Source organism: Phoca vitulina, unplaced genomic scaffold, assembly GCF_004348235.1.
Source record: "Phoca vitulina isolate PV1807 unplaced genomic scaffold, GSC_HSeal_1.0 scaffold19, whole genome shotgun sequence".
NCBI classification, from domain to species: Eukaryota; Metazoa; Chordata; class Mammalia; order Carnivora; family Phocidae; genus Phoca; species Phoca vitulina.
The window spans coordinates 22,615,600-22,638,855 of record NW_022589722.1 but is presented as its reverse complement, the minus strand read 5'-3'; the positions used below and the strand labels follow the sequence as shown (position 1 = coordinate 22,638,855).

The following is a 23,256-nucleotide window of genomic DNA, read 5'->3' as shown; positions in this document are numbered from 1 at the left end:
GAGGAATCCCGCGTGGCTGGATTGTAATCGGAGAGGCCGGTGTGAACGCGTGCATTTCTGCACGCACAGGCAGAACCGGGCACGCACCACCTGATCTGCACACCCCGTCCAGTGGGAAGCGCGGGGCCAGAGCGCCCCGTGCTTTGCAGGAGGCACCGGCAGCTTCTGCGGGCTCAGAGAGGACAGGGCTACTGGCTGCCCCCCCCATTTGTCTCATCCAATCCTTCCCATAACCCTGTGAGTCGGACGGAATGAAAGGGCTGAGGTCCCTTGTCCAGACCCACAGAGGATCCTTCCCACTGGAGCTCCCAGCCCCGCACCAGTCAGAGACAGTGTCCTGGGGCCGGAGGCAGAGGGCAAGGGAGTTTGCGTGGTTTGGATTCGGGGACAAGGACCCTTGTGCGGTGGCGCTGAGGGCGGGGAGGGGGCAGTGCTGGAACTGGCAGCCACCTCGCCCCTCTCGGGGTCAACACCGGGATGAAGGAGGGCCGCCTGGGCGGTGGTGGACCCCGTCCCCACTTGCTGCTGCAGGCCCGGTGCGTGCGGCGCTGCTGCCATCTCGTGGTCACCCTGGGACACTGCCCTGAGCCCCTGTCACAGGCGGGGGGCGGGGGGGGTGGGCTCTGCAAACCACCCACCGTCCGCTGAGCACGCGCGGCCACCTGGGGCGGCAGCCCAGGCCTGTGAGTGGCACAAAGGCACTGTCGCAGGAACTGGGCTTGTCCTGGAGGCAGCGAGCACCCTGGAGAGCTGGGGTCCCTGGAATGACCCGGGAGCCCGAGGGCCAGTGCCCCTGGCGGGGTGTCGGGAGCAGAGGCTGTTCCGGAAGGAAGGGGTACCCCCCTGGCAATACGTAGGGGGTACTTTGACAGGGGCTGGGCTACTTGTCGTCTCAGTGAATCCTTACCACAGCCCCCCGAAAGAGCAAAGGCCACAGTCCGTTTTACAAGCGAGGCAACGGAGGCACAGAGAGGCTACTAATTTGCCTAAGGTCACAGAGCTCTGGAGCGGCCGGCCTGGATCTGCGGTGAGGACGGTTGGCGAGGCTGGATGCTGACACTGGGCTGAGGGACAGGTCGGGAGGTCAGTGTCGAAGCCCAGGGCGGGGTTCTGGAGGCTCCGGGAAGCCGGGAGGGAGCGCGGCGGGTGGAGGCTCTGCCGGCAGCTCTGGGGCGAGCTTCCCACAGCCCCCGGGGGCCGCCTCCTGGGAGCCCCTTCCCCTGCCAGCGGGCTGGGCTCCATTCAACTTCCCGCGTCCCTGGCCTGGTGCCACCTTCCGAGGCAGCTGGGCCCAGCAGGAGCGGCTGGTGCCTCATTAATCCTGTCCCACCGCCCCCGTGGCCCCCGCCGGCCGCGGGTCCTCTTTCCTGGGGGGCCGCGCGACTTCCGGCCGCTGCCGAGTGACAGCCTGGAGCCTGGGCCTGGGCCTTAGACACAGCCTGCTGCGGCAGCAGCGGGCTCTTGGGGGGAGGCTGCCCTTGGGGGGGGTCCCCCAGTGCTGCCCCCTGCAGGGGGAGCCCGGAGACCTTCCTGCCGGGCCCTGCCACCTGCCCCGGCTCACCTGTCCAGCCTCAGGCCATCCCTGGCCTCCCAGCCCCGTCACCGCATCAGTCTCCTTCCTGCATCCAGAGCAGCACGTGGTGCTTTTGTATTTGTCTTTGTTGCCCCCTTCCCTGCCGAGTGACCCACCGGCCTGCCACCAGGCCGGTCACCTCGTGCTCCCAGCGCTTAGAACCACGCCCGGTGTGCAGCCGGCGCTCGGGGGATCCCACACACAGGAAAGAACCAACAACTTGGCCGCTCTAGCCATTAACTGGGCCACGAGCCCCTGGAGCCAGCCACAGAAGGTCCCCCGGGCTTCGGGGCTTGGATTCCCATAAGATCACCATTCCCCACAGGGGACCCCTGAAACGGTGCTGTCACTCACCTGGGGGACAGATGAGGGAGGAGGCAGGCACTGGGGGGTGAGTCGGAAAGGGAGGAAAAGCAGCAGTGCAGAGGACTCTTCCATTACTTAGTGGGTGACTAGGCAAGTCCTTGCTTCCCTGAGCCTCAGTTTCCCCACGGCTAAGCGGCGATCAAAACCATCGACCACACAGGGCTGTCGTGACTGTGGAAAGGCCCAGGCTCCGCTGAATGAGGTGCGGAGGGCTGGGGGAGCTGCAGGGGAGAGGGAGGGAGGTCAGGCCTGGGGACAGAGGTCTGCGAGCAGCACCAGGATCGTGTGTCCCCCGTGCCCTGCCACGTGAGCGGGCATGCGTCTGTGTAAGTGTGTGTGGCCGTCAGCGGTCCAGCCAAGCCAGGAGCAGGGGAGTGGTCCTCTATGGTTGCCATAGTACTCTTGTCTGACCCGCAGCTGCCGCCGACCTCAGCCATGGAGGGGCCAGCCGGAGAAGGTTCGTATGCCGCTGAAGGTGAACTTCTCCCCGCACGTGGAATCAAGCACACAGCTCAGCTCAGTGCCTGACGCTGGTGGCCTGCCGTGTTGTTGCTGGCCGCCAGCAAGGAGGGGGCCTCTGGAGGCCATGTGCTGGCGCGAGCGCGGACCCAAGGGGGCAGCGGGGCTAGCGACATAAAGCCATCCAGGGCCATTCGGAGGAGGCCAAAGTCGCCAACACCTGGTCCCCTCTGAGTGCTGGGGCAGGCTAGGATGGAGGGGGTGCTGATGCCCGAGGGGAAGCAGGGAGCAGAAGTGGCCAAGCCAAGCCACTCTGGCTTCCTCCCAGCTGTGAGTCAGAGCAGCCTAGCCAGGGCTGGCAGGGCTCCACACCTTGGCCTGGGGGTCACGTGCCCGAGGACTAGCCCGTGTCCAGGAGCCGCTTAACACCTTGTTTAAAACCAGAGCCTTCCCGTTGCCGGAGCTCACGCGCAGCTCAGATGTGCAGGAGGCAGGAGGGCAGCTCGAGTCTGGACCAGCCGAGCCTGGTATGAGTGGAGGGGGAAGGCCCAGGGGGCCTCTAGCTCACCGAAGCCATCCGACCAGGCTGATGGCTGGCTGCCCGGGGCAGTGGCATAGCTGCTCCCCCCTCGTCCCCAAAAAGAGGTGGTTTAGGTTGGAAAAAGAGATCAGATGTAGGGTGTGGCTGCCACCCGCCTCCAGCTTGGCTTCTCTGCAAGCTCTGAAGCCTGGCCCAGACAAGGAGACCCCCGCCTCCCCTGCTCAGGGATGGACAGGCCTAGGGCTGTCCCTGGAGTTCCTCGCCCCACCTCCACCTGGAGGGCTGGCAGGGCCCGGTCTCCTGCTTGCTCAGCTCCAGGCCACCCCTCACATCATAGGTGCTGCCTGCCTGTCACAGATGGGAGCCCGTGGCTGCTCAGAGACAGACCCGGGCCACACCCCAGGCCCCCCTGGACCCAGGCATTCTGACTTGTGCTCTCTCCCACAGGCTGACCTTTCAGGCAGGTCAATTGCTCCACCAGAGGGCTAGGCCATGAGGGTCCAGCACACGCCTTAAGCACTGACTCTCGGGGAGCCTGGCGTGGAGATTCCAGACTGGGAAAGGTGGTTCCCCAAGACCTGGAGCTCTCAAGCTGCCATGTTGCATGACTGAATAAGAACGGACACCCTACGCCTGGCCTGTGGCTCAGCTCCCCGAGCTGTGCGCCAAGTCACCCAAACTGAGCCTCAGTGCTGCCATCTGGAAAATGGTGACAAGGTACCGACGCATGAGGAAACGCCCAGCACATGATCAACGACTGCATCTATGCCGTGTTCTCTGGGCCGGGGCAGCTCACGTGACCCACTGAGTCACAGACTCAGCATCTGTAAGATGAGATGCTAACTTTACTTCCCCCGGCGTTTCGTGACAACTCCATGAGGCCATGTGGATGCCCGCACTGTCTACACCTGCTCCCATGTGCCTCTTGTTGCCAGGCAGGAGCTGGCCTGAGGGGGCACGGCAGGGTGGAGGTGCCCTTGGGATGGAGGGATGCCATTTAGAGAGCAGTGCGGCCTCCTGGCAGGGCAAATCGTGGCTGACCTGCCCGTACCTGGTGACAGGTGTTGCTGGATGCCCCGTCCTGCTGCTCGTCCTATACCATCTGCAGGTGCCCGTCTCCTGGACGGCCCCCAGCCCAGCCCAAAGCAGTCCCCGTAAGCCACTTCCCAGCTGGAGATGAACAGTGTCACTAGCAGGATGCTTTTCTACCTTTAATTGGGGATACAAAAGGCACCTCTCCCAGTACGAGGAACGATCAACAGGTGGGTGGGCCCAGTGCCCGGTGGAGCCCTGCCCGGGAGGAACACAGGAAGGTTGCAGGAAAAGGCAGTGGAGGTCGTGGGGGTCACAGGTGCTCCAGGCAGCCCCAGATGCCTCCCCTTTGCGGCCTGGGGAGGTCTCACCCCCACCATATGCAGCTTCGTACCTGGACAACGTGCAGCTTGGCAGCCCCCTCAACAGCTAGCCAGAGCCCTTGGGCTCCACGAGGCAGGTGCCAGGGAATGGCCCAGGGCCCGTGACAGAAGGTTCTGCTGTCCCCAGCCCCCAGCCGAAGCCTCAGCTGACAGTGTGGGCCCCTCTGGGGATGGGTCCAGGGAGGGGATCACCCAGGGCAAGGAGTCACACCAGGGAGACCAAGCAGTCAGCCTGTCACAGGACCTCCCGCTTCTCAGCAAAGTAGTGGTCGGTCGGGGTAGGGAAGGAGGCAGGAGTCGGCCGAGATTCCAACGTGGAACTGACCCGTTACCCCAGTTCATCCAGCTGCCTCTCCACAGCCCAGGCAGCGTGGCCCAGCCACAGCTGGGTCAGCCCATACTCGAGGAGGAGAGACGGGGATAACAAGCCATCCTCAAAGAAGCCTTAACACCAAAGGAGGGAAAGAAGCCCCGGCCAAGGGGTGCGGGAGCAGCAGGGGCTTGAGCTGCAGGCGCCAGGCCCCACGCTCATAAGGCAAACAGCTTGTCCTCATCTTTCTCTTGGGTCTTCTTTCGAGGGGCAGTGCCACGAGGGGGCCCCGGGGGCCCCTCGGCTGAGGGGCTGGAGAGGTTGGGCAACCGATCGGCTGCTTTGGCCCGTTCTTCCAGGAACTTGTCAAATTCTAGAGGAACAAGAGAGGGGCTGAGGGTGGGTTCTGCGGCCCCGGGGTGGGGGGCGGAGGGGCAGGGGGCCGGGGCCTTCTACCTTCGCTGGTGACGCCCTTGGGCTCCTCTGCGTCATTCCCCTGAGAATGCAGAAGGAGGCAGAGGTTAGCCAGGGTGGTCCTGCGAGGCAGGCACAGGCTGCTGAACCCCAGTGGGCCAGGCTCAGGCTCCGGCTGGGCCCAGAACCTGAACCTCAGCCCACCCCTTCCTGAGCTGCAGCCTTAGGTTTTGCCTGACTGCTCTGTGCCTCAGTTTCCTGCGTGGCAAAATTGGTTGTCGGGAAGCTAAAATGGAATATTACACAGAACGCCAAGCCCAGTGTGTGGGGTGCATGGGTCCTCAATAAACACCAGTTCCTTTCCTTCCAGTGTGTAGAGGGTGGACAGACTTCGCCTTGTGGTGGGAAGGGACCCAGAAACGGAGACCACGCAGGCTAAAGTTGGGGGTGGGGGTGCCTTGTGTCACCACCCGACACGGACCCTTGCCTGACCTCAGGCAGAAACACGGTCTTGGCCGCCGGCAGAAGGCAGCCTCTGGGCCTGGGAGCGCTCAGGCCCTTGGTCTTTGCTGCCCAAATGTGAGGCGGCAGATGCGGGGGAAGGAGCCCTGGACGGGAGGGCTGAGGCTGGTCACCCCTTCTGATCCCTGGGGGCCGCAGGGCTCTGCAGACAGCCTGGGCCCCTGCTTCCTCCTGGGCTCAGCACCCCTCATGGCTGCTCATCAGCCTCCTGATCTGTAAGATGGGGCTGCCGGTGGTTTCTCTCGGACAGGTGCTGGAGGGCTCCCCGGGCTGGCGCAGGCGCAGGGCGCAGCGTGCTCACGGTTACCCTCAGCCTGGCCTGCCTTCCCTCCAGCCGGCCGAGACTCCCGGGGACCCACAGTGGTGGCACGCTCAGAAAGGGTCCGCTCCAGCAGCTGTGAGGCGTGCAGGGCCCAGGCCCTCCTCCGAAGGGAGTGCCCACCAGAGGGTGGTGGGAGGTGTCCCACGCTGATGCTCCCCTCCCCACCAGCTGTTCGCCCTGCCCTGTGACAGTTACTTCCTCGTGAGACGAACGGGAGCCCGCGGTCAGCTGGGTGAGGAATGCGCCTGAGCCTCTGTTCCTGGGCTGGGCGGGCCCCGGCTTACCACGTCTGTGGACAGCCACTGCTCGATGTCCTCCATGAGGCAGGCCTGGGTGACAGGGATCTGGAAGGAAGGGCAGAGGGTGAGGCAGCGAGGGGCAGAGCACTGGGCGCCAACATGGAAGGCCTCAGCAGCTTGGAGCCCACTGGCTGGCCGGCTTACAGCTGTCAACCCCCCCCCATGAAATGGGGCCACACATGCCACACACCCTTCTGGGGAGGTCAAGATCCTCGTAGCCCCTCTACCATGGCTCCTGCCAGCTCCCTCCCCCACTGGGCTGGGCTGTGGGCAAGGGGGCTACAGGGCCACTAGGCTAGGCAGGGCGCGGGGAGGGGGCTCCTAACAGCTGGAGCACGGACATGAGGAAAGAACGGACCCCCCCTGCTGCCTCATGCCAAGGGCGCTGAGGAGGTGCCGGGCATCAGGGCCGGGCCTAAGCACGGCTGCTCAGGAGCATCTGATGGAAGAGTATCTGAAGCCCGGGGAGGGGCCGGCCATCAGGGGTGGGGTAGGAACGGCTGCGGGGCTGGGGCAGCCAGCCTCTGTCCCCGCAGCCCCTCTGCAGACTCAGAGCTCCCGTGTGAAGGGGCGGAGAGGCACCAGAGCGCAGGGATGTGCCCAGATGCCCAGACCAGGCCAGGCTGGTGCGCTCAGGCGCTGTGGCTACTCGCGGGGCCTTTCGCTTTGTGCGCCGACACACGGGCTCTGCCACAGAGGCTCCCACACAGCGGCGGGGGGCTTCCGTCTACACTGGGAGAACCCAGTGGGGGGGGGGTTTTGGGGACAGAGTCAGAGACCGCAGTCTGGCTCGGTCCGTGACGCGGAACCTACCGGCCAGGCTGCTGCGGGGATGAAAGGAGGGGATGGAGAGAAGGGCTCGCACAGAGGGGGTGCTCGAGAAGCCCTAGTTACTATTCACCTCCTTCAGGCAAGAGAGGGAGACTGACAGTCTTTCCCCAGCCAGGCGGGCTCTGTCCCCGGCACCCGAGGAGAGCCCGGAGTGGAGCAGAAGCCCCCTTCCTAGCAGCGGCGGCGGCGGCGTGTGCTCTGGGCTGCCCACACTACCCCCTCTCCCCCTCAGCTCTCTGCTGCCACTCAGCCCAGAACCGGCGAGCCCCAGTCACCTCCCGGCTGCCAGATGGGCCACCTGGGCCTGGCTTCCGAGGCAGGAGCCAGAAGTGGGCACCGAGGGGCCGTGGAAGCAGGAGCAGAGGGGGTGGGACGGTGCTGATGCTGGGTGGGGGGGCACCCACAGCATCCCTTGTTCTTCTCTGCGTCTCACGGTCCTGCCCCCACCGATGGCACCACTAGGTGGGACCCCTGCCAGTGGCAGCCTCCGCTCTCTGGGCTGGCCGGCCTGGCCTCTCCTCACCATGCCTTGTCTCCTCATCCAGGCACTGAGGCTCTTCTCACTGCTGCCTCCCATCTGGGTAAGGAAAGGTCACGCCGAGGGTGGTGGGAAAAGCAGGGTCAGGGCCGCTGGTGTGCTGGCAGCCTTCTCCACCACGGATGCCCCTCTCAGGTCGGCAGGCCGATCACTGCCTTAGGAGGCCGTGCGCGCATGTGTTTGGGTGTGGGCGTGCACGTGCGTACGCACACCTCTGCAGGTGCTGGGGCTGTGGTGGCAGTTGGGGGGGGGGGACAGGAAGCAGCAGAGGGTGTCTCACTGTGGGATGAACCACAACGGCCCTGGGACCCCAGGGTCCTGAATACGCTGGGCAAAGCTTCTCCTCCCTTTCCAGAACGATCCTGGGGGCGGGCCTGTGCAAGCCCAGAAGGGCGGAGTAGGCAGCTGTCAGCCCGTCTGGTGGGTCTGGTGGCTCTGCGGCGATGCTGATGGGTGTCCCAGGATTAGAACACGGGCTTACCCAGTCCCCTCATGTGTATCGATGGGCAACCGGGATTCTCGAGGACCCCAGAGATGACTGGTGCAGAGACAGGCTAGAGTCCTGCCTCCCTGATCCTGGACAGACCGGCCCGGAGCCGGGCACTCGCTGTCCAACACCCCCGCGACTTGTGGAGCCCGGGGGCAAACCCTGGCTGCCCCCAGAGCTGGAACTGGATGCCACTCTGCACCTGGCTGCTTGGAATCACAGCCTGACAGCTTGGTGGGAGAAAGCCTTACCAGCACCCAGCCAGACGTACCCACGTCGGGAGCAGGTGTGTAGGGACAGTTTTAAGAACATCATACCCTGATCTAATGGAAGCCGCTTAAATCTCTCGAGGGATCAGAGAGGAATAAGCAATCATTTAGCAGCTTCTGCTCTTGTGCAAGTGGAGCTGTGTGTACGTGACCTCTTTGGGGCTGTGAGGCCATGTTGGAGCTAGGAGATCTGGGCTCTAGTTCTTGTCATGCCCCCGACACGTGTGCCCGAGTCGCTGTGCGCCCCTGGGCCAGTGACACCTGTCCTGGGCAGCAGCCCCTTCATCTGCGACTAGAAGGGGTTGGCTATGGAGTTAGCCTCTGCGCATGAGAGGCCAGGTGGCCCGAGAGGGAAGAGCTTCTAACAGGCTTCCAGAGTGTTTGGATTCATCTGGATTCCGGGCGCCAGATTTTCTGGGGTGTTCCCCCCTGTTCCTTAGAACTCTGCAAGCCATCTGGGCCTCTTACTACCAGCTCCAGCCATGGAGCCAGAAAGACCAACGGCTGTGAGATCTTGGCAAAGGACCTCGCCATGCTAAGCCTCGGTTTTCCCATCCGTAGGTGGGGGTAACCACCCAGCAGGGCTGGGAAGATCAAACGCCTCCCTACGTGCCAGGTACCACGCTAAAAATGTTACACCTGCTGCCTCCCCTGGCCTGTCTCTGAATCTCAGTTTTCTCACCTGTCAAAGGGGATAACAACACACCCTAAGGGTTTGTGTGAGGACTCAGAAAGGGGGATATGTAGAGGGTCTGGCACAGGGCACAGGCTGGACAGATGACCGCTTACAAAGGAAAATCACGGAGGCTCTGAGACACGGGTGTGAATGCGCTCTGCTTGGAGCCAGCCACGCAGCACGCTCGGGGGACATGTCATGTTCTAGCTGCTCCTGCCCCCAGAGAGTACCACATCTTGCTCTGCTCTCACTTGGGAAGGCCTCCTGAGATGCTGGGGACGCCTTTGGTGAGTCTCTGGGATGCCCCACCCACTGGCATACTGGGCAGCTTCCGCCTCCTAGCTGCTCTCCCAGCCTCCCACACTGGATCCTTCTAAAATGGACAGATAAACCTTCCCTCTGCTCAAGACTGACCATGGCCTCCACCTCACACAGTGCTCCTGGCTGCCGGAGGCCCTCTGGTCCCTGCTGCCTCTCAGGCTCTGTCTCCCGTCACCTAGTCCCACCCTGGCCTCAGAAACCTGTGCTGTCCCCAGGCCTCTCCTCTGCCAACCCTTCACCCCTGCCTCTCCGATTCCTGGGCCCTGCCGTTTCTAGCCGCCTCCCAAGGAGCCACTCTGTCCACTTACTGGAACAGGAACTCTCGCTGCCCCAAAGGCATCCAGAGACAAATTCAAAGGGACGAGAACCAGACTTGGAGTTCTTGCCAAGGGGGAGGGGCCACCCAGAGAGCACGCTCAGTGCCGGGCACGTGGCTCTCACTCTGTACGTGGCCAAGTACTTCGAGGGAACTAAAATGGTGCCCCTGGATGCCTCCCTGCAGTTTTAGGGTCTGTCCTCTGGTCCTCTCTGTCCACACTCCTGCCAATAGCGGGGCTCTAGAGAAGCGGTGAGGCAGAGTGTCGACGGAGCTCAAACTCTGCCAAGCACCTTACACATTCCCTGTCACACGTCCTTCTGTAAGCCACCGTACAGGTTAGCGGCGTGCCTCAGGACACACAGCCAGCAAGCCATGGCGCTGGGACGGGAACCCAGGCTGTGGGAGTCCAGCTTCCCGGCCCAGACCCAGGTGCATCCGAGTCCTTGCTCCAACCCTTCCTCGCTGGGTGAACTTGGGCAGATGACTTAACCTCTCGGAGCGTTGCCTCCGCTGTGTGATGGCAATTACCACATAAGCGGCAAAGGGCCCAGCACACGGGGCGGGGGGGGGGGGGGGGGACACCGGTGGGTAAGCATTCCTTGGCTTCCCTTCTGGAAAAAGTGGCCGCAGGACCCTCTGCTTACCGCTCCGGTGTTCTGCTGTCGGGCATCCAGGGCTCCCGCCAGACTATCTGCTGCTTGGGGGGCTTCGTATTTCACCCTGAAACACAGAGGCCACCGCCACCATGAACACTGCTCTTGCTGTTCCAGGTATGGCGGGATCCAGCTGGGGCCTAAGGGAGGGACTCCGAAGCAGGACAAAGCAAAGAGGAACTCGACGCTAGGGCACTCCCCTCCCTGTGGGCTGTCTTCTGCTGTGGGGGAAGCCAGTCCCCAGGGAGGGCGTGCAGGACGTGCCCTCCCCCCAGCATCTCATGCTCTCCTTGCCTCCGAGCCTTTGCACACACTGTTCCTATAGCCTGAAACAGCCTTCCTGCCTCTCATCCCCGAGGTCCAGCCCTGAGCACCCTCTGCAGAGTTGCCAGCCACCACGCATGCGTCCACAGTGCCTGGCACGCCCCTCCAGGATAGCGGTTAGCACAGCACGGTCTCCCCATGAGACCGCGGGCTCTGGAGAGCAGGCGCCGGGTATGCTTTTCTCTGCCCCACCCAGGGCCCTGCTTCCGAAAGGAGCGATGGCATAACAGCGAGCCTCAGCCAGGCTGGTGGGCCAGGCCAAGTGCCAGGGGCTCTCTGGCACGGCCCGTGTGCTGCCCGCTGGGGCCCGGTGGGCGGGCCACCCTCCTGGCTGCAAATCCCACTGGACTCATTAGCTTCCACCCACACAGCGGCCTCACAGTGCCCCAAACTCCATGGCAACCGTGAGCTGCTGGTCCCTGAGCACCGGAGCTTGGGAGTGCAGACTGCTCAGACTAAAGATGCAGCTCATAGCCCAGGCTGCCTCTGGTCAGTGGGCAGGGCTGAGCAACCTCACCGAGCCAGGCCAGCCTCTCAGATCTGACCTGGATGTGGTGTGCAGAGGGCATCCCTGGGCCCTCGGAGGCCCACTGACAGTTCCCAAAGACAGGGCAAGGTGGGGAGGCCAAAGGTCATTCAAATGACCAGAATGACCACTGGGGAGCCAGGGGCAACTGCTGAGGGGATCCCTTAATCCAGAGCTTCCTTTGGCTGTAAATCCTGGCTGCCCAGAACTCAGTCCTGGGTCCTGAGCAAAGGGCTAAGAATACCAAGCCAACTGCTTCCCCGGACAAGCCTGTGTGGGGCCAGTCTTGAGAAGCTGAGGCAAGGGGCTGGTCTGGGCTGCTGAAAGCACCTCCCTGAAAACACTGTCTCCAGGAAAGGACAGAACCCCAGCTCTGGTGCAGAGGGATCAGATCCGAGTAGAGCAACAGGGACCTCTGGGGGAAAGTTAAGGGTGGCGAGTGATCACAAGAAATGACTCGACAAGTCCCTGAGGTTTTATCAGGGATCTTCCCTGCCTGCCCTGGAGGGCTTGGTGTGTGGCCTATAGTGTAGTGGGGAGGTGGGTCGGGCTGGAGACGGTTCTGGAACCAGCAGCCTTGGGCTCTCAACCTAGTGCTGCCACGTATCAACGGCCTGACTTGGGGCAAATGACCCAGCCCCTCAATGCCTCGGCTTCCTCCTCTGATCAGATCATGTAGGACTCTGGCACACAGTTGATCATCAAACCACAGGGGTCCCTTCCCCCTCCCAGGCCTGCCTGTGGGGCATGAAGTCTACCTCTTGGCCACAGGGCTATCTGGGCCACGAGGACTGATCTAGGGAGTAAGAACTCTGCCGTCCTGAGGGGTAAAGGCAGGGGGCTATGTGTCCTTCCACGTGGCGTGCCAAACAACTGGGTTCAGGGGCCCAGAGAGGCTCTGCCCTGACAGAGGGCAGCCCAAACTGTGGAGGATGGGGTGGGGCGGGGGCAGGCCACTCACTCTTTCCGTTGGTCAGCCAGAGAGCTGCCCCGGGTCAGCGCAAACATGTCAAACTCGCCTTCCAGTTGGCCAGAGGCCTCCAGAGACTGCAGGCCAGCCCTCACGCTGCTGGAGCCCAGGTCTGCAAGGACAGAAAGGCACATGAAGGGCCCGCCACCTATTCCTGCACACTGAGCAGGGGCTGAGCTGCCAGGCCCAGGGATGATTCTGGAGAAGCAGCGGGGTGGGGGGTGGGGACGGTGCGGGCGTAGGAGGGGGCAGGCCACCTGCTGGCTGAGGGACCGTGGGCACGTGACTTGCTCTCCCTAAGGCGGAGACCCAGGCCCCCTCCCACGGCAGCTGTGCGGACAGCAGGTAAAACGCGGCCCAGCGCATCTGGCGCAGTACATGGCTGAGCAGTGGGCGGGAGGTGAGACGTGCGGCTGAGTTTTCAAACAGCCTAGCAGCAGTGCTTCTGGGCTCTTGATTACTTCCTAGGGCTTGGCACAAGCACGCAGCCAGCTGTAGGGACACTAGTCGCAGCGATGGTGATGGCGACTGCTGGCGTGCTGGGGGCGCGCACCCCGGGCCCGGCGCCGGTCTAAGCCCCCTTTGCGCGTGTGCTTACCCAGTCCTCACGGCGACCCTGCCTGTTACACGGCAGCGAGGGGGACACAGGGCGTTCAAGTGACTAGCCCAAGCTTGCCCGGATGGCTCGGGCCACAGAGAATTCGGTGTTGAGGGGCGACCACAGAGCACTGGGCTTCTGAGGTCCGAGGGCGCTCGGGAGTTGGCGGGCTGGGAGGGAGAGCTCCACGTGTTCGGTCCTGGGCACCCAACCTTGCAGTGGGGGTCCGGCCCAGCGAGGTGAGGTCTGGGCCGACCTCCTGCTGCTGGCACTCCAGCTCCAACAGTCTAACAGGAGGGCACCCCCAAACTGCAGGGGTGCCCACAGCACCATAATGTGCCCTCGGCCAGAAACCCCACACGGCACTTACTCATTCCCGCCAGCTGGGACGAGAGGCTGCCGGTGGCCGCCTGGTCAGGGCCCATGTCGATCAGGTCAGCCGCCGCCTCGACCTCTCGTGGGGCCTGGGGAGAAGGGAGATGCCACCGTTGCTCGAGGATGTGTCACGAGGGCCCCAGCAGCTACGACTGGGAATCAGCCCCACTCTGCCTCTAGCTCAGCAGCACCCCCTGGGAGGCTGGGAAGACCCTGGGGCATCAGCTGGTGGCAGAGCCTTAGTTACCTTAAAGGAACAGTGACAGAAAAAGTGAGAAGGGGACTTCTCTCTGGGCCTGGATAAGAAGGCACATCCTATGCAGGATGTCCACGGAGGGAGGTGAGCACAGCCCTCCTCCTCCTTCCCATCAACACAGGCATGATCTGGTCCCAGAAAAGCGCCTTTACCTTGCCGGTCTGGCCTGTTCGGAACCGTTCAAACCTACGAAGACAGAAACAAGGCGGGTCAGAGAGACAGAGAGGCCCCTCAGCACAGCCCAGCTCTTCACGCTGCTGGCAACCAAATCCACGGCAGTGAGTCACGATTAGGGGGACCGATCCAATTTATGCCTGCTGTCCCCAGGGAACTGTTAACAGCGCCCCTTGTTCACTTGCCAGACTGTCCCAATTTGAATGATCAATCATCTGGCCACTTGTCACGACCAGCAGTAAACGAACCAACAGAAATAGGCTAGAAAAGAGGAAAATGGGGATGCACAGCACATGGCAAAGCTAAGTGCTGTTTTATCAAACGTGTTCGGTGATTTGCTTACACACGTGTACCTGTGTCACTGGCTCTCCGAAGTGGTGTCAGAAGACACGCATCTCTTATGCTGCCTCCTGGAGCCACTGGGACTAGCCTCCGGGCTGCCGAGGTGGCTGCAGAAGGCCGTGGTCTGCTGAGGCCTGGCCCTGTCACTTACTGAGTGACCGTGGGTACGTCCCTTCTGAACCTCAGCCTCCTCGTCTATTACAAGGGGACAGCGGAAGCTCCCTCCCAGATGTGAGGATCCAGCGAAGACCCTGACTATAGGTAGGACCGTGAACTAGGAGGCAGCAGGCATGTCAGGCCTGACGCCTGTGCGTGTCAAGGGGTCCTAGTCATCCCCAGATTGGGCCCTTGGGCCACCTCAGCCTACACCTCAAAATGGCAGAAAGTGACTCTTCTATTCCACTGGGCCAGGGTGCAGGAAGGGCTGGGCAGACGTGGCCCACAGCAGGCCACCCCCCCTTCCCCTACTCTCCACTGACTCAGAATCACTCGGGGTCTGTTGCTGCAGAAAGACAGGAAATGAACGAAGGCTGGAGAAGGCTGGATAACTGTGTCTTGACCCAGACATCCCTGGTTGCTAAGTGCTTACAGGTATCACTGTGCGGACTCTTCGTCACCCCACGGGGCAGATAAGAGAGAGCCCGGCACCCCCTTCTCCCTTCTTTGGTAATAGCACCCGAGTGCCATCTGGGGAGCAGCTCTTCCCCCATTTCCTAGGGTCCTGGTACAACCACCTGCAAGGGGCCCTCTTCCCTTCGCCAACTGGTGGGTACAACAAAGCTGAGCAAATCCATTTCTCCTGGGGAGCTGACTCTTGAGCAGAATGACAGAAAGTGGGCAAGTGTCTGGGGCCCATTTCCTGATGGCCACACCCTAGGAACATGGTCCGGGAGTTTCTGCCCTGAGACCTCCGAGCCAGCCTGGGATCTCTCTTTCCCGCTCTGCTGGCGGGACTCGCTGTTTGACTCTTCTGTGGACTCTGAAAGCTCTCCTGTCCGTAAAGGCTATTCTCCTCATGAATTCTTTTCCTGCTTAAGTGAGTTCGTGTAGCGTGCAAAGAGCCAAAGTCAAGTACGTAGCGGGCCCACGGCAAGGACAGAGCAGCCCGCACGCAGGGACGCGGCGGCAGGGCACGCTCCGGCCTGGAGAGCAGCGGTGGCAGGCTGTGTGGAGCTCATGCCCACCGGGGAGGGAGAGAGCTGACGGCACGCATGTCTGAGAGGGCAGCGGGAGGAGGCCAGATGGTGCAGACAGGCAGGCTGGGGAGGGAGCGGGCTGGGGCACAGCCGGCCAGAGGCCGGGGGAGGTGACGGGCTACCGTTCGTGGCGCAGGAACACGTTGTTGAGGTTGTCATTGACGATGAGCAGCTCCTCGGTGAGCTGCTCATTGGCGATTCGGGGGATGAGCTCCAGGACCCGCTGCTGCATGGCTCGGCACGTCCGGTTGAGCTCCTGCGGAGGGAGGGGGAGAGATGGCCTCAGCCCCTGGGCCCAGAGCGCGGCCGTCGCCGGGGGCCGGGCCCCACTTACGCGCTTCTGGATCCCGCCGCCAGTGTCCTACGCCAACAATGAGCACAGGGGAGACAAGCCACAGGCGAGACGGTGCGTGCAGACCTCCCGCTGCCGCCTTTGCTCGGGTGAAAACCAACAGTGCCAGTGGTCGGTGGGACACACCGCAACTTCTCTGGGTGATTGGGATCTTTTCGTAACCGAGACATAAAAACACCAAACCAGACCTCTCCAGCTATTATCTGCAAACCCTGATTTTGAATTTTTCCCTCATTATTTTCCCTAATTTTTTAAAAAAAGATTTTATTTATTTGAGAGAGAGAGAGAGAGCATGCACGTGTGTGCGGCAGCCAGAACACGAGCTGTGGGGAGGGCAGAGGCAGAGGGAGAAGCAGACTCCCAGCGGAGCATGGAGCCCAACGTGGGGCTCGATCCTAGGACCCTGAGATCATGACCTGAGCCGAAGGCAGGTGCTTAACCGACTGAGCCACCCAGGTACCCCTTCCCTAATTTCTTTTTAAATATTTTTTACTTTGGACTAATTTTAGATTTGCAGAAAAGTGGCCAAGATAGTAGAGCTCTCCACTCAGCTTCTCCTCAGGTTGGCGTTTGTCAAGACGAAGACATTAACACCGACCCAACGCTACGAACTCAACTCCAGGCTTTCTTCAGTCTCGCTGTTCTCCGACTAATGTCCTTCTGCTCCAGGATCCCACACTGCACTCAGTCGCCGTGTCACTGACTGACTTTTAATTGGTAAATTATATATTTAAACTCTCTTTGGGAAAGAGAAAAAAACCAAACGCTACAGCAGTGTAAGTTTTTCATTTGTAAGACGGACTCTTTCTTCAGGTACCAGCCACTAGGCGGCCGGGTGCCTGGGTCACAGTCTCAAGGTGCAAGGAAGCGGTCGGCACTTTTCTCCCACAAGCACCGTGAAGACCAGACGCTGCCCCACGACTGACTTCGGTTCTCTTTTGGACCCTGTTACCCCCCCTCCTAGAATTTCCTCATCTGCCTTTATTGTGGGGCAGGGCGGGCCCGAGTGACTTTCAACACCCTGTGGGCCTCCCTTCTCTTCCTCCTGTGACCAAGCACACTTGTGGCTTTGTCCCCACTTCCTCACCCTCCCCGCTGAAGAGCAGAAGAGCAGTGGCCGGAGCCAGGCTCCTGGGTTCGAATTCCAGCTCTGCTGCTTACCAGCCATGTGACCCCGGGCACATTACGTGCCCTCTCTTCGCCTCAGTTTGCTGACCTGGGAAACGGGGATAATGACAGTACCTGCCTCCTGTGGGGGGTGGTGAAGATTAGGTGAATGACTGTCTATCAAGTGTCTGCATCAGAGCCCGGTGCACGGGAAGTGCTCATTACTTGTGAGCTGTCACCATGAAAACGTAATCACTCACACCTGGTGGCTCCTGGGCCTTAGGGTCCCCCAGCTTTCTTGGTAGCGCTATGAACTGACCTCCACAGGTAGGGTAGGGCCTTCAGTGGTCCCCAGCTGGGGATGGGACGGTGGGAATACTGTGTGACACGTGGAGCGAAAACCCGTGGCTCCTACCGGCCCCAGGGGCCCGAGACCAGCTGCCCTCTCCTCCCCAAGCTGGCGCTGCTCTCACACCAGCCTGCTAAGCTCCGTACTCTGAAAGGGGGAAATCAGAACAATCTTACAGATGAGGAAACTGAGGCAAGAGAAGCTATTCTGTTCAAACCAGGAAATGCCAGAGCCCTGAATTCCAATGCAGTGGAGCCCAAAGTCTCTGCCCGGTTTCAATCTCTCCCACTGTGACCACAAAGTTCTGAGTAAGCCGTGAGAACTGCAGCGCGGCTGGGGAAGAAATGCGTGTGGGCAAGTGCTGGAGAAGTCACCTGGGGGCGGAAGGGTGCCTGCTCACCTGTAGGAGCTCCAGGTCCGCAGGCTCCGCCTGGGTGGGCACCAGCTCCGTCAGCATCTCCGACATCACCCTCACGTTCCCACTCACCATCTCGAGCTCGCTGCGCAGCTTTGCGATCTGAAATACACCGGCGGCCCTGGTGAGCGAAGCCAGGGGTCCAGAGCCACTGTCGCTAGCGAGGAGAGCCTGGCACCATGAGCTGGGGTGGGGTGGGGGGGTACCCAGAGGAGCCGACCTGCCAGTGCGCTCTAGGCTCTTGAGCCACAGTCCTTGGTGGGTTGCCCCCACCACCCTGAGACCCCCTTACAGAGGTGCTACCAACCGTTACCATCTCCAAACTGGGGAGCCTGGTTCAGGGAAGGCCAAAAGCAGCGGAGCTGAGAGTAAATGCACACAGAGTACGGCTGGAGGCCGCCAGCATTCCCTGGGCCCCAGGCAGCAGCTAACAAGGCCCTGGAGGGCAGCTCCCTGCCACGGGGAGAGGGGACAATCAGCAGGCCTGCTTCCCTCCCTAGGGTGACAGGATCTCACTCTGTCTCCTAGGACGGCAGGATTTTACTCCCCCGTCCTGTCCTGTGAGGACGGGATTTTGTCTTGCTCCTGGCTTGCTCCTCCTGGTCTGTTTCAGTGTCCCGGGCTCTTCCAAGCAGGAGTCCCAGTGCCACCCGCCCTCTTGAGTATGACACTGAGATTTAGCACTGGTTAAAAAGACGGTAGCAGGTTTTCAGAGACCAAAGGGTTCCAAGGTCTTGGCTTGGGGAATCGGTGAAAATCAAGTTGCAGAGTCTCCACACAGGGGAGGTGGTGAAGGGTCTTATGCTGTGGGGCTCTGTGGGGAGTGAGGTCTCCTCAGGAGCACTATGGACACTGTGAATGTCCAGGAAGCAATCAGTATGGAAGTTCTGAAATTAATCTGGACGAAGAACCCTTTGCCATGGAATACCGCATGGGTCTAGGATTAAGTGGCCTACATTTTGAGAAATGCATGTGACCCCGCTAATTCCAGAACAGGAGTGTCACTAGATAAATTCACAATGCCTGTGAGAGCAGTGACCATTTACTGACCACCTACTAAGTGCCAAGCATTTAACTTTTATTGCTAATTAAACTTCACCACAGTCTTAGGAGGCACATATCGTTATCCCAGCCTCTGCAGGTGAAGAAATGGGGGTGCAGACCCTGCGGCTCACGGACACCTTCGAAACCCCGCAAAATGTTTGGTGTGTTTGGCCTATCTAATGAATGCTCTCGGTATACATAAGTGGAAAGACTACTGACCACAAGCCCAGCGTGTCCGGGTCAGATGGGACCTAATTACAACGGAGTCCGGGAGTGATATCACTGCATGCCTGAAAGCCTTAACATGCCCCAGGAGACAAAAGGGGAGCTGGACATTAACTCCCACTCAGTTGGGTTTTGCAAACTGAGCAGGCACTGGATGTAATCAGTCTTAATCCACGCAGATGCTAGACTTCAGGCAAATTGGTTAAAATCATAACCTGGTGACATAAAATTTAGATCACAGGGTGATTTTACAATTTTTTTTTTTTTAAAGATTTTATTTATTTATTTGCGAGAGAATGAGAGACAGAGAGCGTGAGAGGGAGGAGGATCAGAGAGAGAAGCAGACTCCCCGCTGAGCAGGGAGCCCGATGCAGGACTCGATCCCCGGGACTCCAGGATCATGACCTGAGCCGAAGGCAGTCGCTTAATCGACTGAGCCACCCAGGCGCCCTGATTTTACAATTTTTATATACCTTTAATTGTCTGTCCGGTCAGGAAAACTTTTCTAGTAATACTTGTGAATCTGGGAGGTGATTTTATAACTTGCTATAAGGTATCGAATACGGAAGTCTCTCTTCAGATAGGCTGGGGTGGGAAGGGCTGCTGGGAGGTTTGTTCATAAATCCAAATGAGACAGTGCAGATCAGCAGGTGCGCTTTGGAAGGTCAAGTTTCACTTTGTTTCTATCACACACCTGTGTCTTTCTCCCAAGTACCTTTAGCAGCTGAGCTTTCACACTTAGCCGGTATGATGGCTCTGAAGTTCTTAACACGCCTCAAAAGCGAGCACCCCAACCACGCAAGGCCTCCACCTGCATCCCAACAGCCACGGCTAAAATGAGAGTGCACTAGGGTGCTGAGCGTGCAACTCTTGATCTCAGGGTTGTGAGTTCGAGCCCCGTGTTGGGTGTAGAGATAGATAGATAGATAGATAGATAGATAGATAGATGATAGATAGATAGATAGATAGATAAATAAAATGAGCACACACCCAGCGCACGCTGGCCATGGCAGCAGACACCCTTTGTTGGGGCGAGCAGTCTCAGCAGGTGGCCTTGCCCCCCTGTTCCCGGTGGAGGAAAATGAGGGACAGAAGCTACGTCAGTGGCTGTGAGTCTCTGGTGGGTAAGCCTGCAAAGCTACTCACAGAGCCCTAGACTCCGGCCCCTGGAATCTCACATTACACCTCAAACCTTCTTCTTGGGGCTTGGTGGGAAGCATCATGGTGCAAATGAAGGGTTTAAAAATTTTTCTGTGTGCAGATGGTTTAAAACTGTTTTTAGCCAGAACATCTCTTCAAATGGAATCTTATTTGAGCACATAAACAAACCCCACAAAGAAAATGGAGATGCTGTTGTTGAGGAGGCCGCCTGCTGGGCACTCCCCACCCCCACCCCCTCAGGGGTCCTGCCTGAAGGGCTCCGCGCACAACACAGCTTGGCAAAGGGCTGGCCTGGCTGAGGTGCAGGACAGAGCCTGCTGGGAGTCAGGCAGACCTGAGCTTGAGTCCCACCACCATCTCTGATGAGCTGTGTGTGGCTCTGGGCAAGTGAGTTTATATAAGCCTCATCTTTGAAACATGGGGCTGCTACGAGGACAGTACTTTTCAGACTGAGAGGGGCGCTCCCTGACCCGCGTGGCTCTGACTCAGGCTTGTTTACCTGCTCAGGGGTGGGTGTGATGGGTGTGTCACTGGGGAGTGTGGCCGGCACGGGCAGAGGGGTGGTGTGCGGGGTGGAGTCTCCTCCATGGCTGGCGTCCGTGCCCACTGAATTCGGCCCTGATGGCGCCTCTGAGCTGAACACGGTCTAGACGGTGGAAAACGGGATCAGTGAGGCCTGTAAGGGAGGAGGCAGCTCCCCCACCCCCGGCTCCCCTTCCCACTGCCCCCACCGGCTGTGTCTCCTCACCCTCTGGGGCGTGTGGATGGGTGACAGCATGTCCAAGTCGGTCATCGGGAATTCCAGGCCCTTCCTCCGCAGGTCCTCATAGACGGCCACCACACCTGTCAAGTCGGGCGAGCTGCGGAACGCGTCAGCCCAGGACTGAGAGGGGACAAGGGGACATGGCCGGTAACCACTGCTCACAGTCTCCCCTGCAAGCCCGCCTCCCTGCCCCCCCCCCCCCCCCCCCCCCCCCCCCGCCCCCCCGCCCCCCGCCACTGGAGAGCAGAAATTCCCTCGCTGACTTGCTGGTCCTTGGACTATTGTGCCCAGGCCTCCCCACACGCAGAGCCCTCCAGTCAGCAGACGACCAAGATGGCCCCGCACAAGAAACAGATGGAAGCAAAGGGACACAGAGCAGCAATGGCAGGGGGCACCAGCTCTCCACCCGGCAGGAAGCTGGCCCGGAGCTCGGTCCGGTGCGCCTGCCCACCTGCCCGCGCTCACCTGGATGAGGTGGAGCACCTTGTCGTGCACGATGGTGGGCGGGTTGTTCTTGGGCAGGATGGTCCTCACCAGCACGCCCTCCACGAAGTCCTGGCTGGCTACCAGCAGGTGGAAGCGGTGCCCACAGTTCTTGACGCAGGTTTCTAAGACCTGGAGGCCGGGAGGTGCCCGTGAGCACTCATCCATGGACGGGGGGGGTAGGGGGTGTCCAGGACTCCCACCCTGGCACTCCGCCTCCATCCCAGAGGACAGGCTGAGTCCAGGCGGGGCTCCCTCAAGTGAGATCCTGGAACATGGAGAAGGGGGGACAGTGCCCTGATTCGGGGGCTGGTGTGCTGGCTAGCGGCCCCGCCCCGCGGGGTGGCCTCAGTGCCTAGAGAAGCCTGCCCGGATGCCGTTTCCGAGGGGGCCACAGCCTAGAGGGAAGGTAGCTCTCTGAGTAGAAACCAAAGCGAACTTTCATAATCCTATGGTGACCCTGCAGCCCCAGAAAAAAAGGCACTGAACTTCCCTCCCCATTTCTGCTCCCACTTCCCGGCAGGAGGTGCCTTGCTCTTCCGGGGAGCTGGATTCACCGGCTGTAAGCCCTGCTCTCATCTCCACCCCAGCCAAGCCCCTCTGGCAGCCAGGATGCCCACTCTCGCCTGGCTTGTCCTCAGCCGCTGGCATTTGCTTTATGTTCATTTCTCAGGGTACCAAGTGCCAGTCAGCAGCACCCAGTGTGGCCTGCCAGGCTTTCTGCCCCGCCAACGCCTGGCTTCACTGAGCTTCTGTGTCACCTGGCAGGTCCTCCGGCGCAAGCTCTCCGTGTCTGGCTCTGGAGGGATGTGGGCCTCAGTGCGTCTGCTCCCCATGCCCGCGGGCTGGAGAGAACTTTTCCAAACGGTCTCTCTTGCCGCTCCGTGTCTGCCGGCACTGTAGACAGGACAGCGCTCTGCCCACAGACCTTTCCTTCCCAGCCCTTGGAAGAGGAGCCGCAGGGTGGCTGGAGTCCTGCTGGGCCTGGGGGACGTGTGGTTCTACCATGGATGGACAGACGGATGGATGGGGCACTCACCGTGAGAGCCAGCATCACCTCGTGGAAGTTCTTATTCCCTACGATTCTCTTCTTCACTGCTCGGAAGGCATCTTTGGGACTGGGCAGAAGGACAAAAGGAAGGATGGGCTGAGGAATGGAACCTTCCTATCCAACATGCGGGGCTGCCTACCTAAGATCAGGAGGCACTGCAACACGGGGATGGCTTTTACTTATCTGTCTTCCCTGTGTCCTGTTTCCTGTTGAACACACGAGTTCTAATCACAACACAAACTACTTGCACCAAAGTCCTCAGTAGATCATAAATACTTGGCAGAGATTCTCTGCGTGGACCCTGGACCCCCTGCACCAGAATCCCCTTGGGGGGAAGTGTGAGGATGTGTTAAAAATGCAAAACCCTGGGCTCCCAGCCTAGACCCCTGAAGCAAGCTCTCAGGGAGGCCCCCAGGAGCGCCGTGTACATACTGAGGTTTAAGAACCAGTCAGCTGCCAACACAGAGTCCCAACGCCCCATCCTGGCCACTTCCTCTCTCCACCCATCCTTCTACTTGGCTAAGTAGCCACATGGGCCGGCACTGTGCGGGGTGACGTGTTCCCGGGAGACCCACATCAACGTGGGAAAGAAGAGGGGCCTGCAGTCGGAGTGAGTGGGGGTCGGGGAGGGCGGCTCAGGGCAGTCCTCTCCGAGGAGGTGGCATCACAGCTGGGTGTGAAGGACGAGTTGGAGCCAGCTGCGGGGAGCAGGGGAAGGGGTTCAGGCAGAGGAGGGAGGGACTGAATGGAGGCTGTGCGGGGAGGCAGAGGGAGAGGCTGAAGAGGCCCAGTGGTCACGGTAGGGAGGGTGGATACACCTAAGTGCAGGGGGAGCCCTGAAGGCCTTGGCGGCCGCCTGCTCCCCCTGCCCCCCGCCCCACCTGCTGCCCGCACTGCCTCGCCCTTGCATCCTGCCCTTCAGCACTGTACAGGTGAAATCAATGTTGCCCCGACGGCTCTGGCCTAAAAGCCTTTGTGGCCCCCAACTTCCACGTCTAGCTGGTGAAGGCACAGCTAAAATCCGCCTTGCGCACGACTCTTTCCCAGTCCCCCATTTCCCTGGTGCGCACTGCCACACGGCCCCCACACGGCCCCCACCAGCGCTGCACAGCTAAAGAAGCTGCCTCCCAGAGGGCGGGGATGGGGTACCCTTTTGACACTCTGCCTCCCCAGAGGAGCACTCTCCACCCACAGGAGCATAAGCAGCATTTCCTAGGCTGGTGAGTGGCC

The 23,256-nt window shown here is 60.7% G+C and overlaps 1 protein-coding gene and 1 long non-coding RNA gene across 2 annotated transcripts in view; one reads left to right on the top strand and one right to left on the bottom strand.

Moving 5' to 3' along the window:
• The first annotated feature begins 654 nt into the window (after positions 1-654).
• On the top strand, positions 655-3,469 carry LOC116639836. The gene is made up of 3 exons (XR_004300932.1): positions 655-1,083; positions 2,357-2,396; positions 3,387-3,469. It is a non-coding gene; the product is annotated as an uncharacterized LOC116639836 (long non-coding RNA).
• A 654-nt stretch (positions 3,470-4,123) lies between these two features.
• TOM1 (target of myb1 membrane trafficking protein) overlaps positions 4,124-23,256 on the bottom strand; it is a 37,724-nt gene continuing 18,591 nt past the window's right edge. Inside the window, exons 3-15 of the mRNA XM_032416500.1 lie at positions 22,015-22,093; positions 20,958-21,107; positions 20,478-20,612; positions 20,229-20,375; positions 17,285-17,401; positions 15,199-15,332; positions 13,517-13,550; positions 13,104-13,197; positions 12,127-12,247; positions 10,307-10,382; positions 6,207-6,266; positions 5,121-5,160; positions 4,124-5,037 (exon numbers count right to left, since the gene is read on the bottom strand). Coding sequence (XP_032272391.1) covers positions 4,883-5,037; positions 5,121-5,160; positions 6,207-6,266; positions 10,307-10,382; positions 12,127-12,247; positions 13,104-13,197; positions 13,517-13,550; positions 15,199-15,332; positions 17,285-17,401; positions 20,229-20,375; positions 20,478-20,612; positions 20,958-21,107; positions 22,015-22,093 — 1,342 coding nt within the window. The 3' untranslated portion in view covers positions 4,124-4,882. The remainder of the gene's footprint in view (positions 5,038-5,120; positions 5,161-6,206; positions 6,267-10,306; positions 10,383-12,126; positions 12,248-13,103; positions 13,198-13,516; positions 13,551-15,198; positions 15,333-17,284; positions 17,402-20,228; positions 20,376-20,477; positions 20,613-20,957; positions 21,108-22,014; positions 22,094-23,256) is intronic.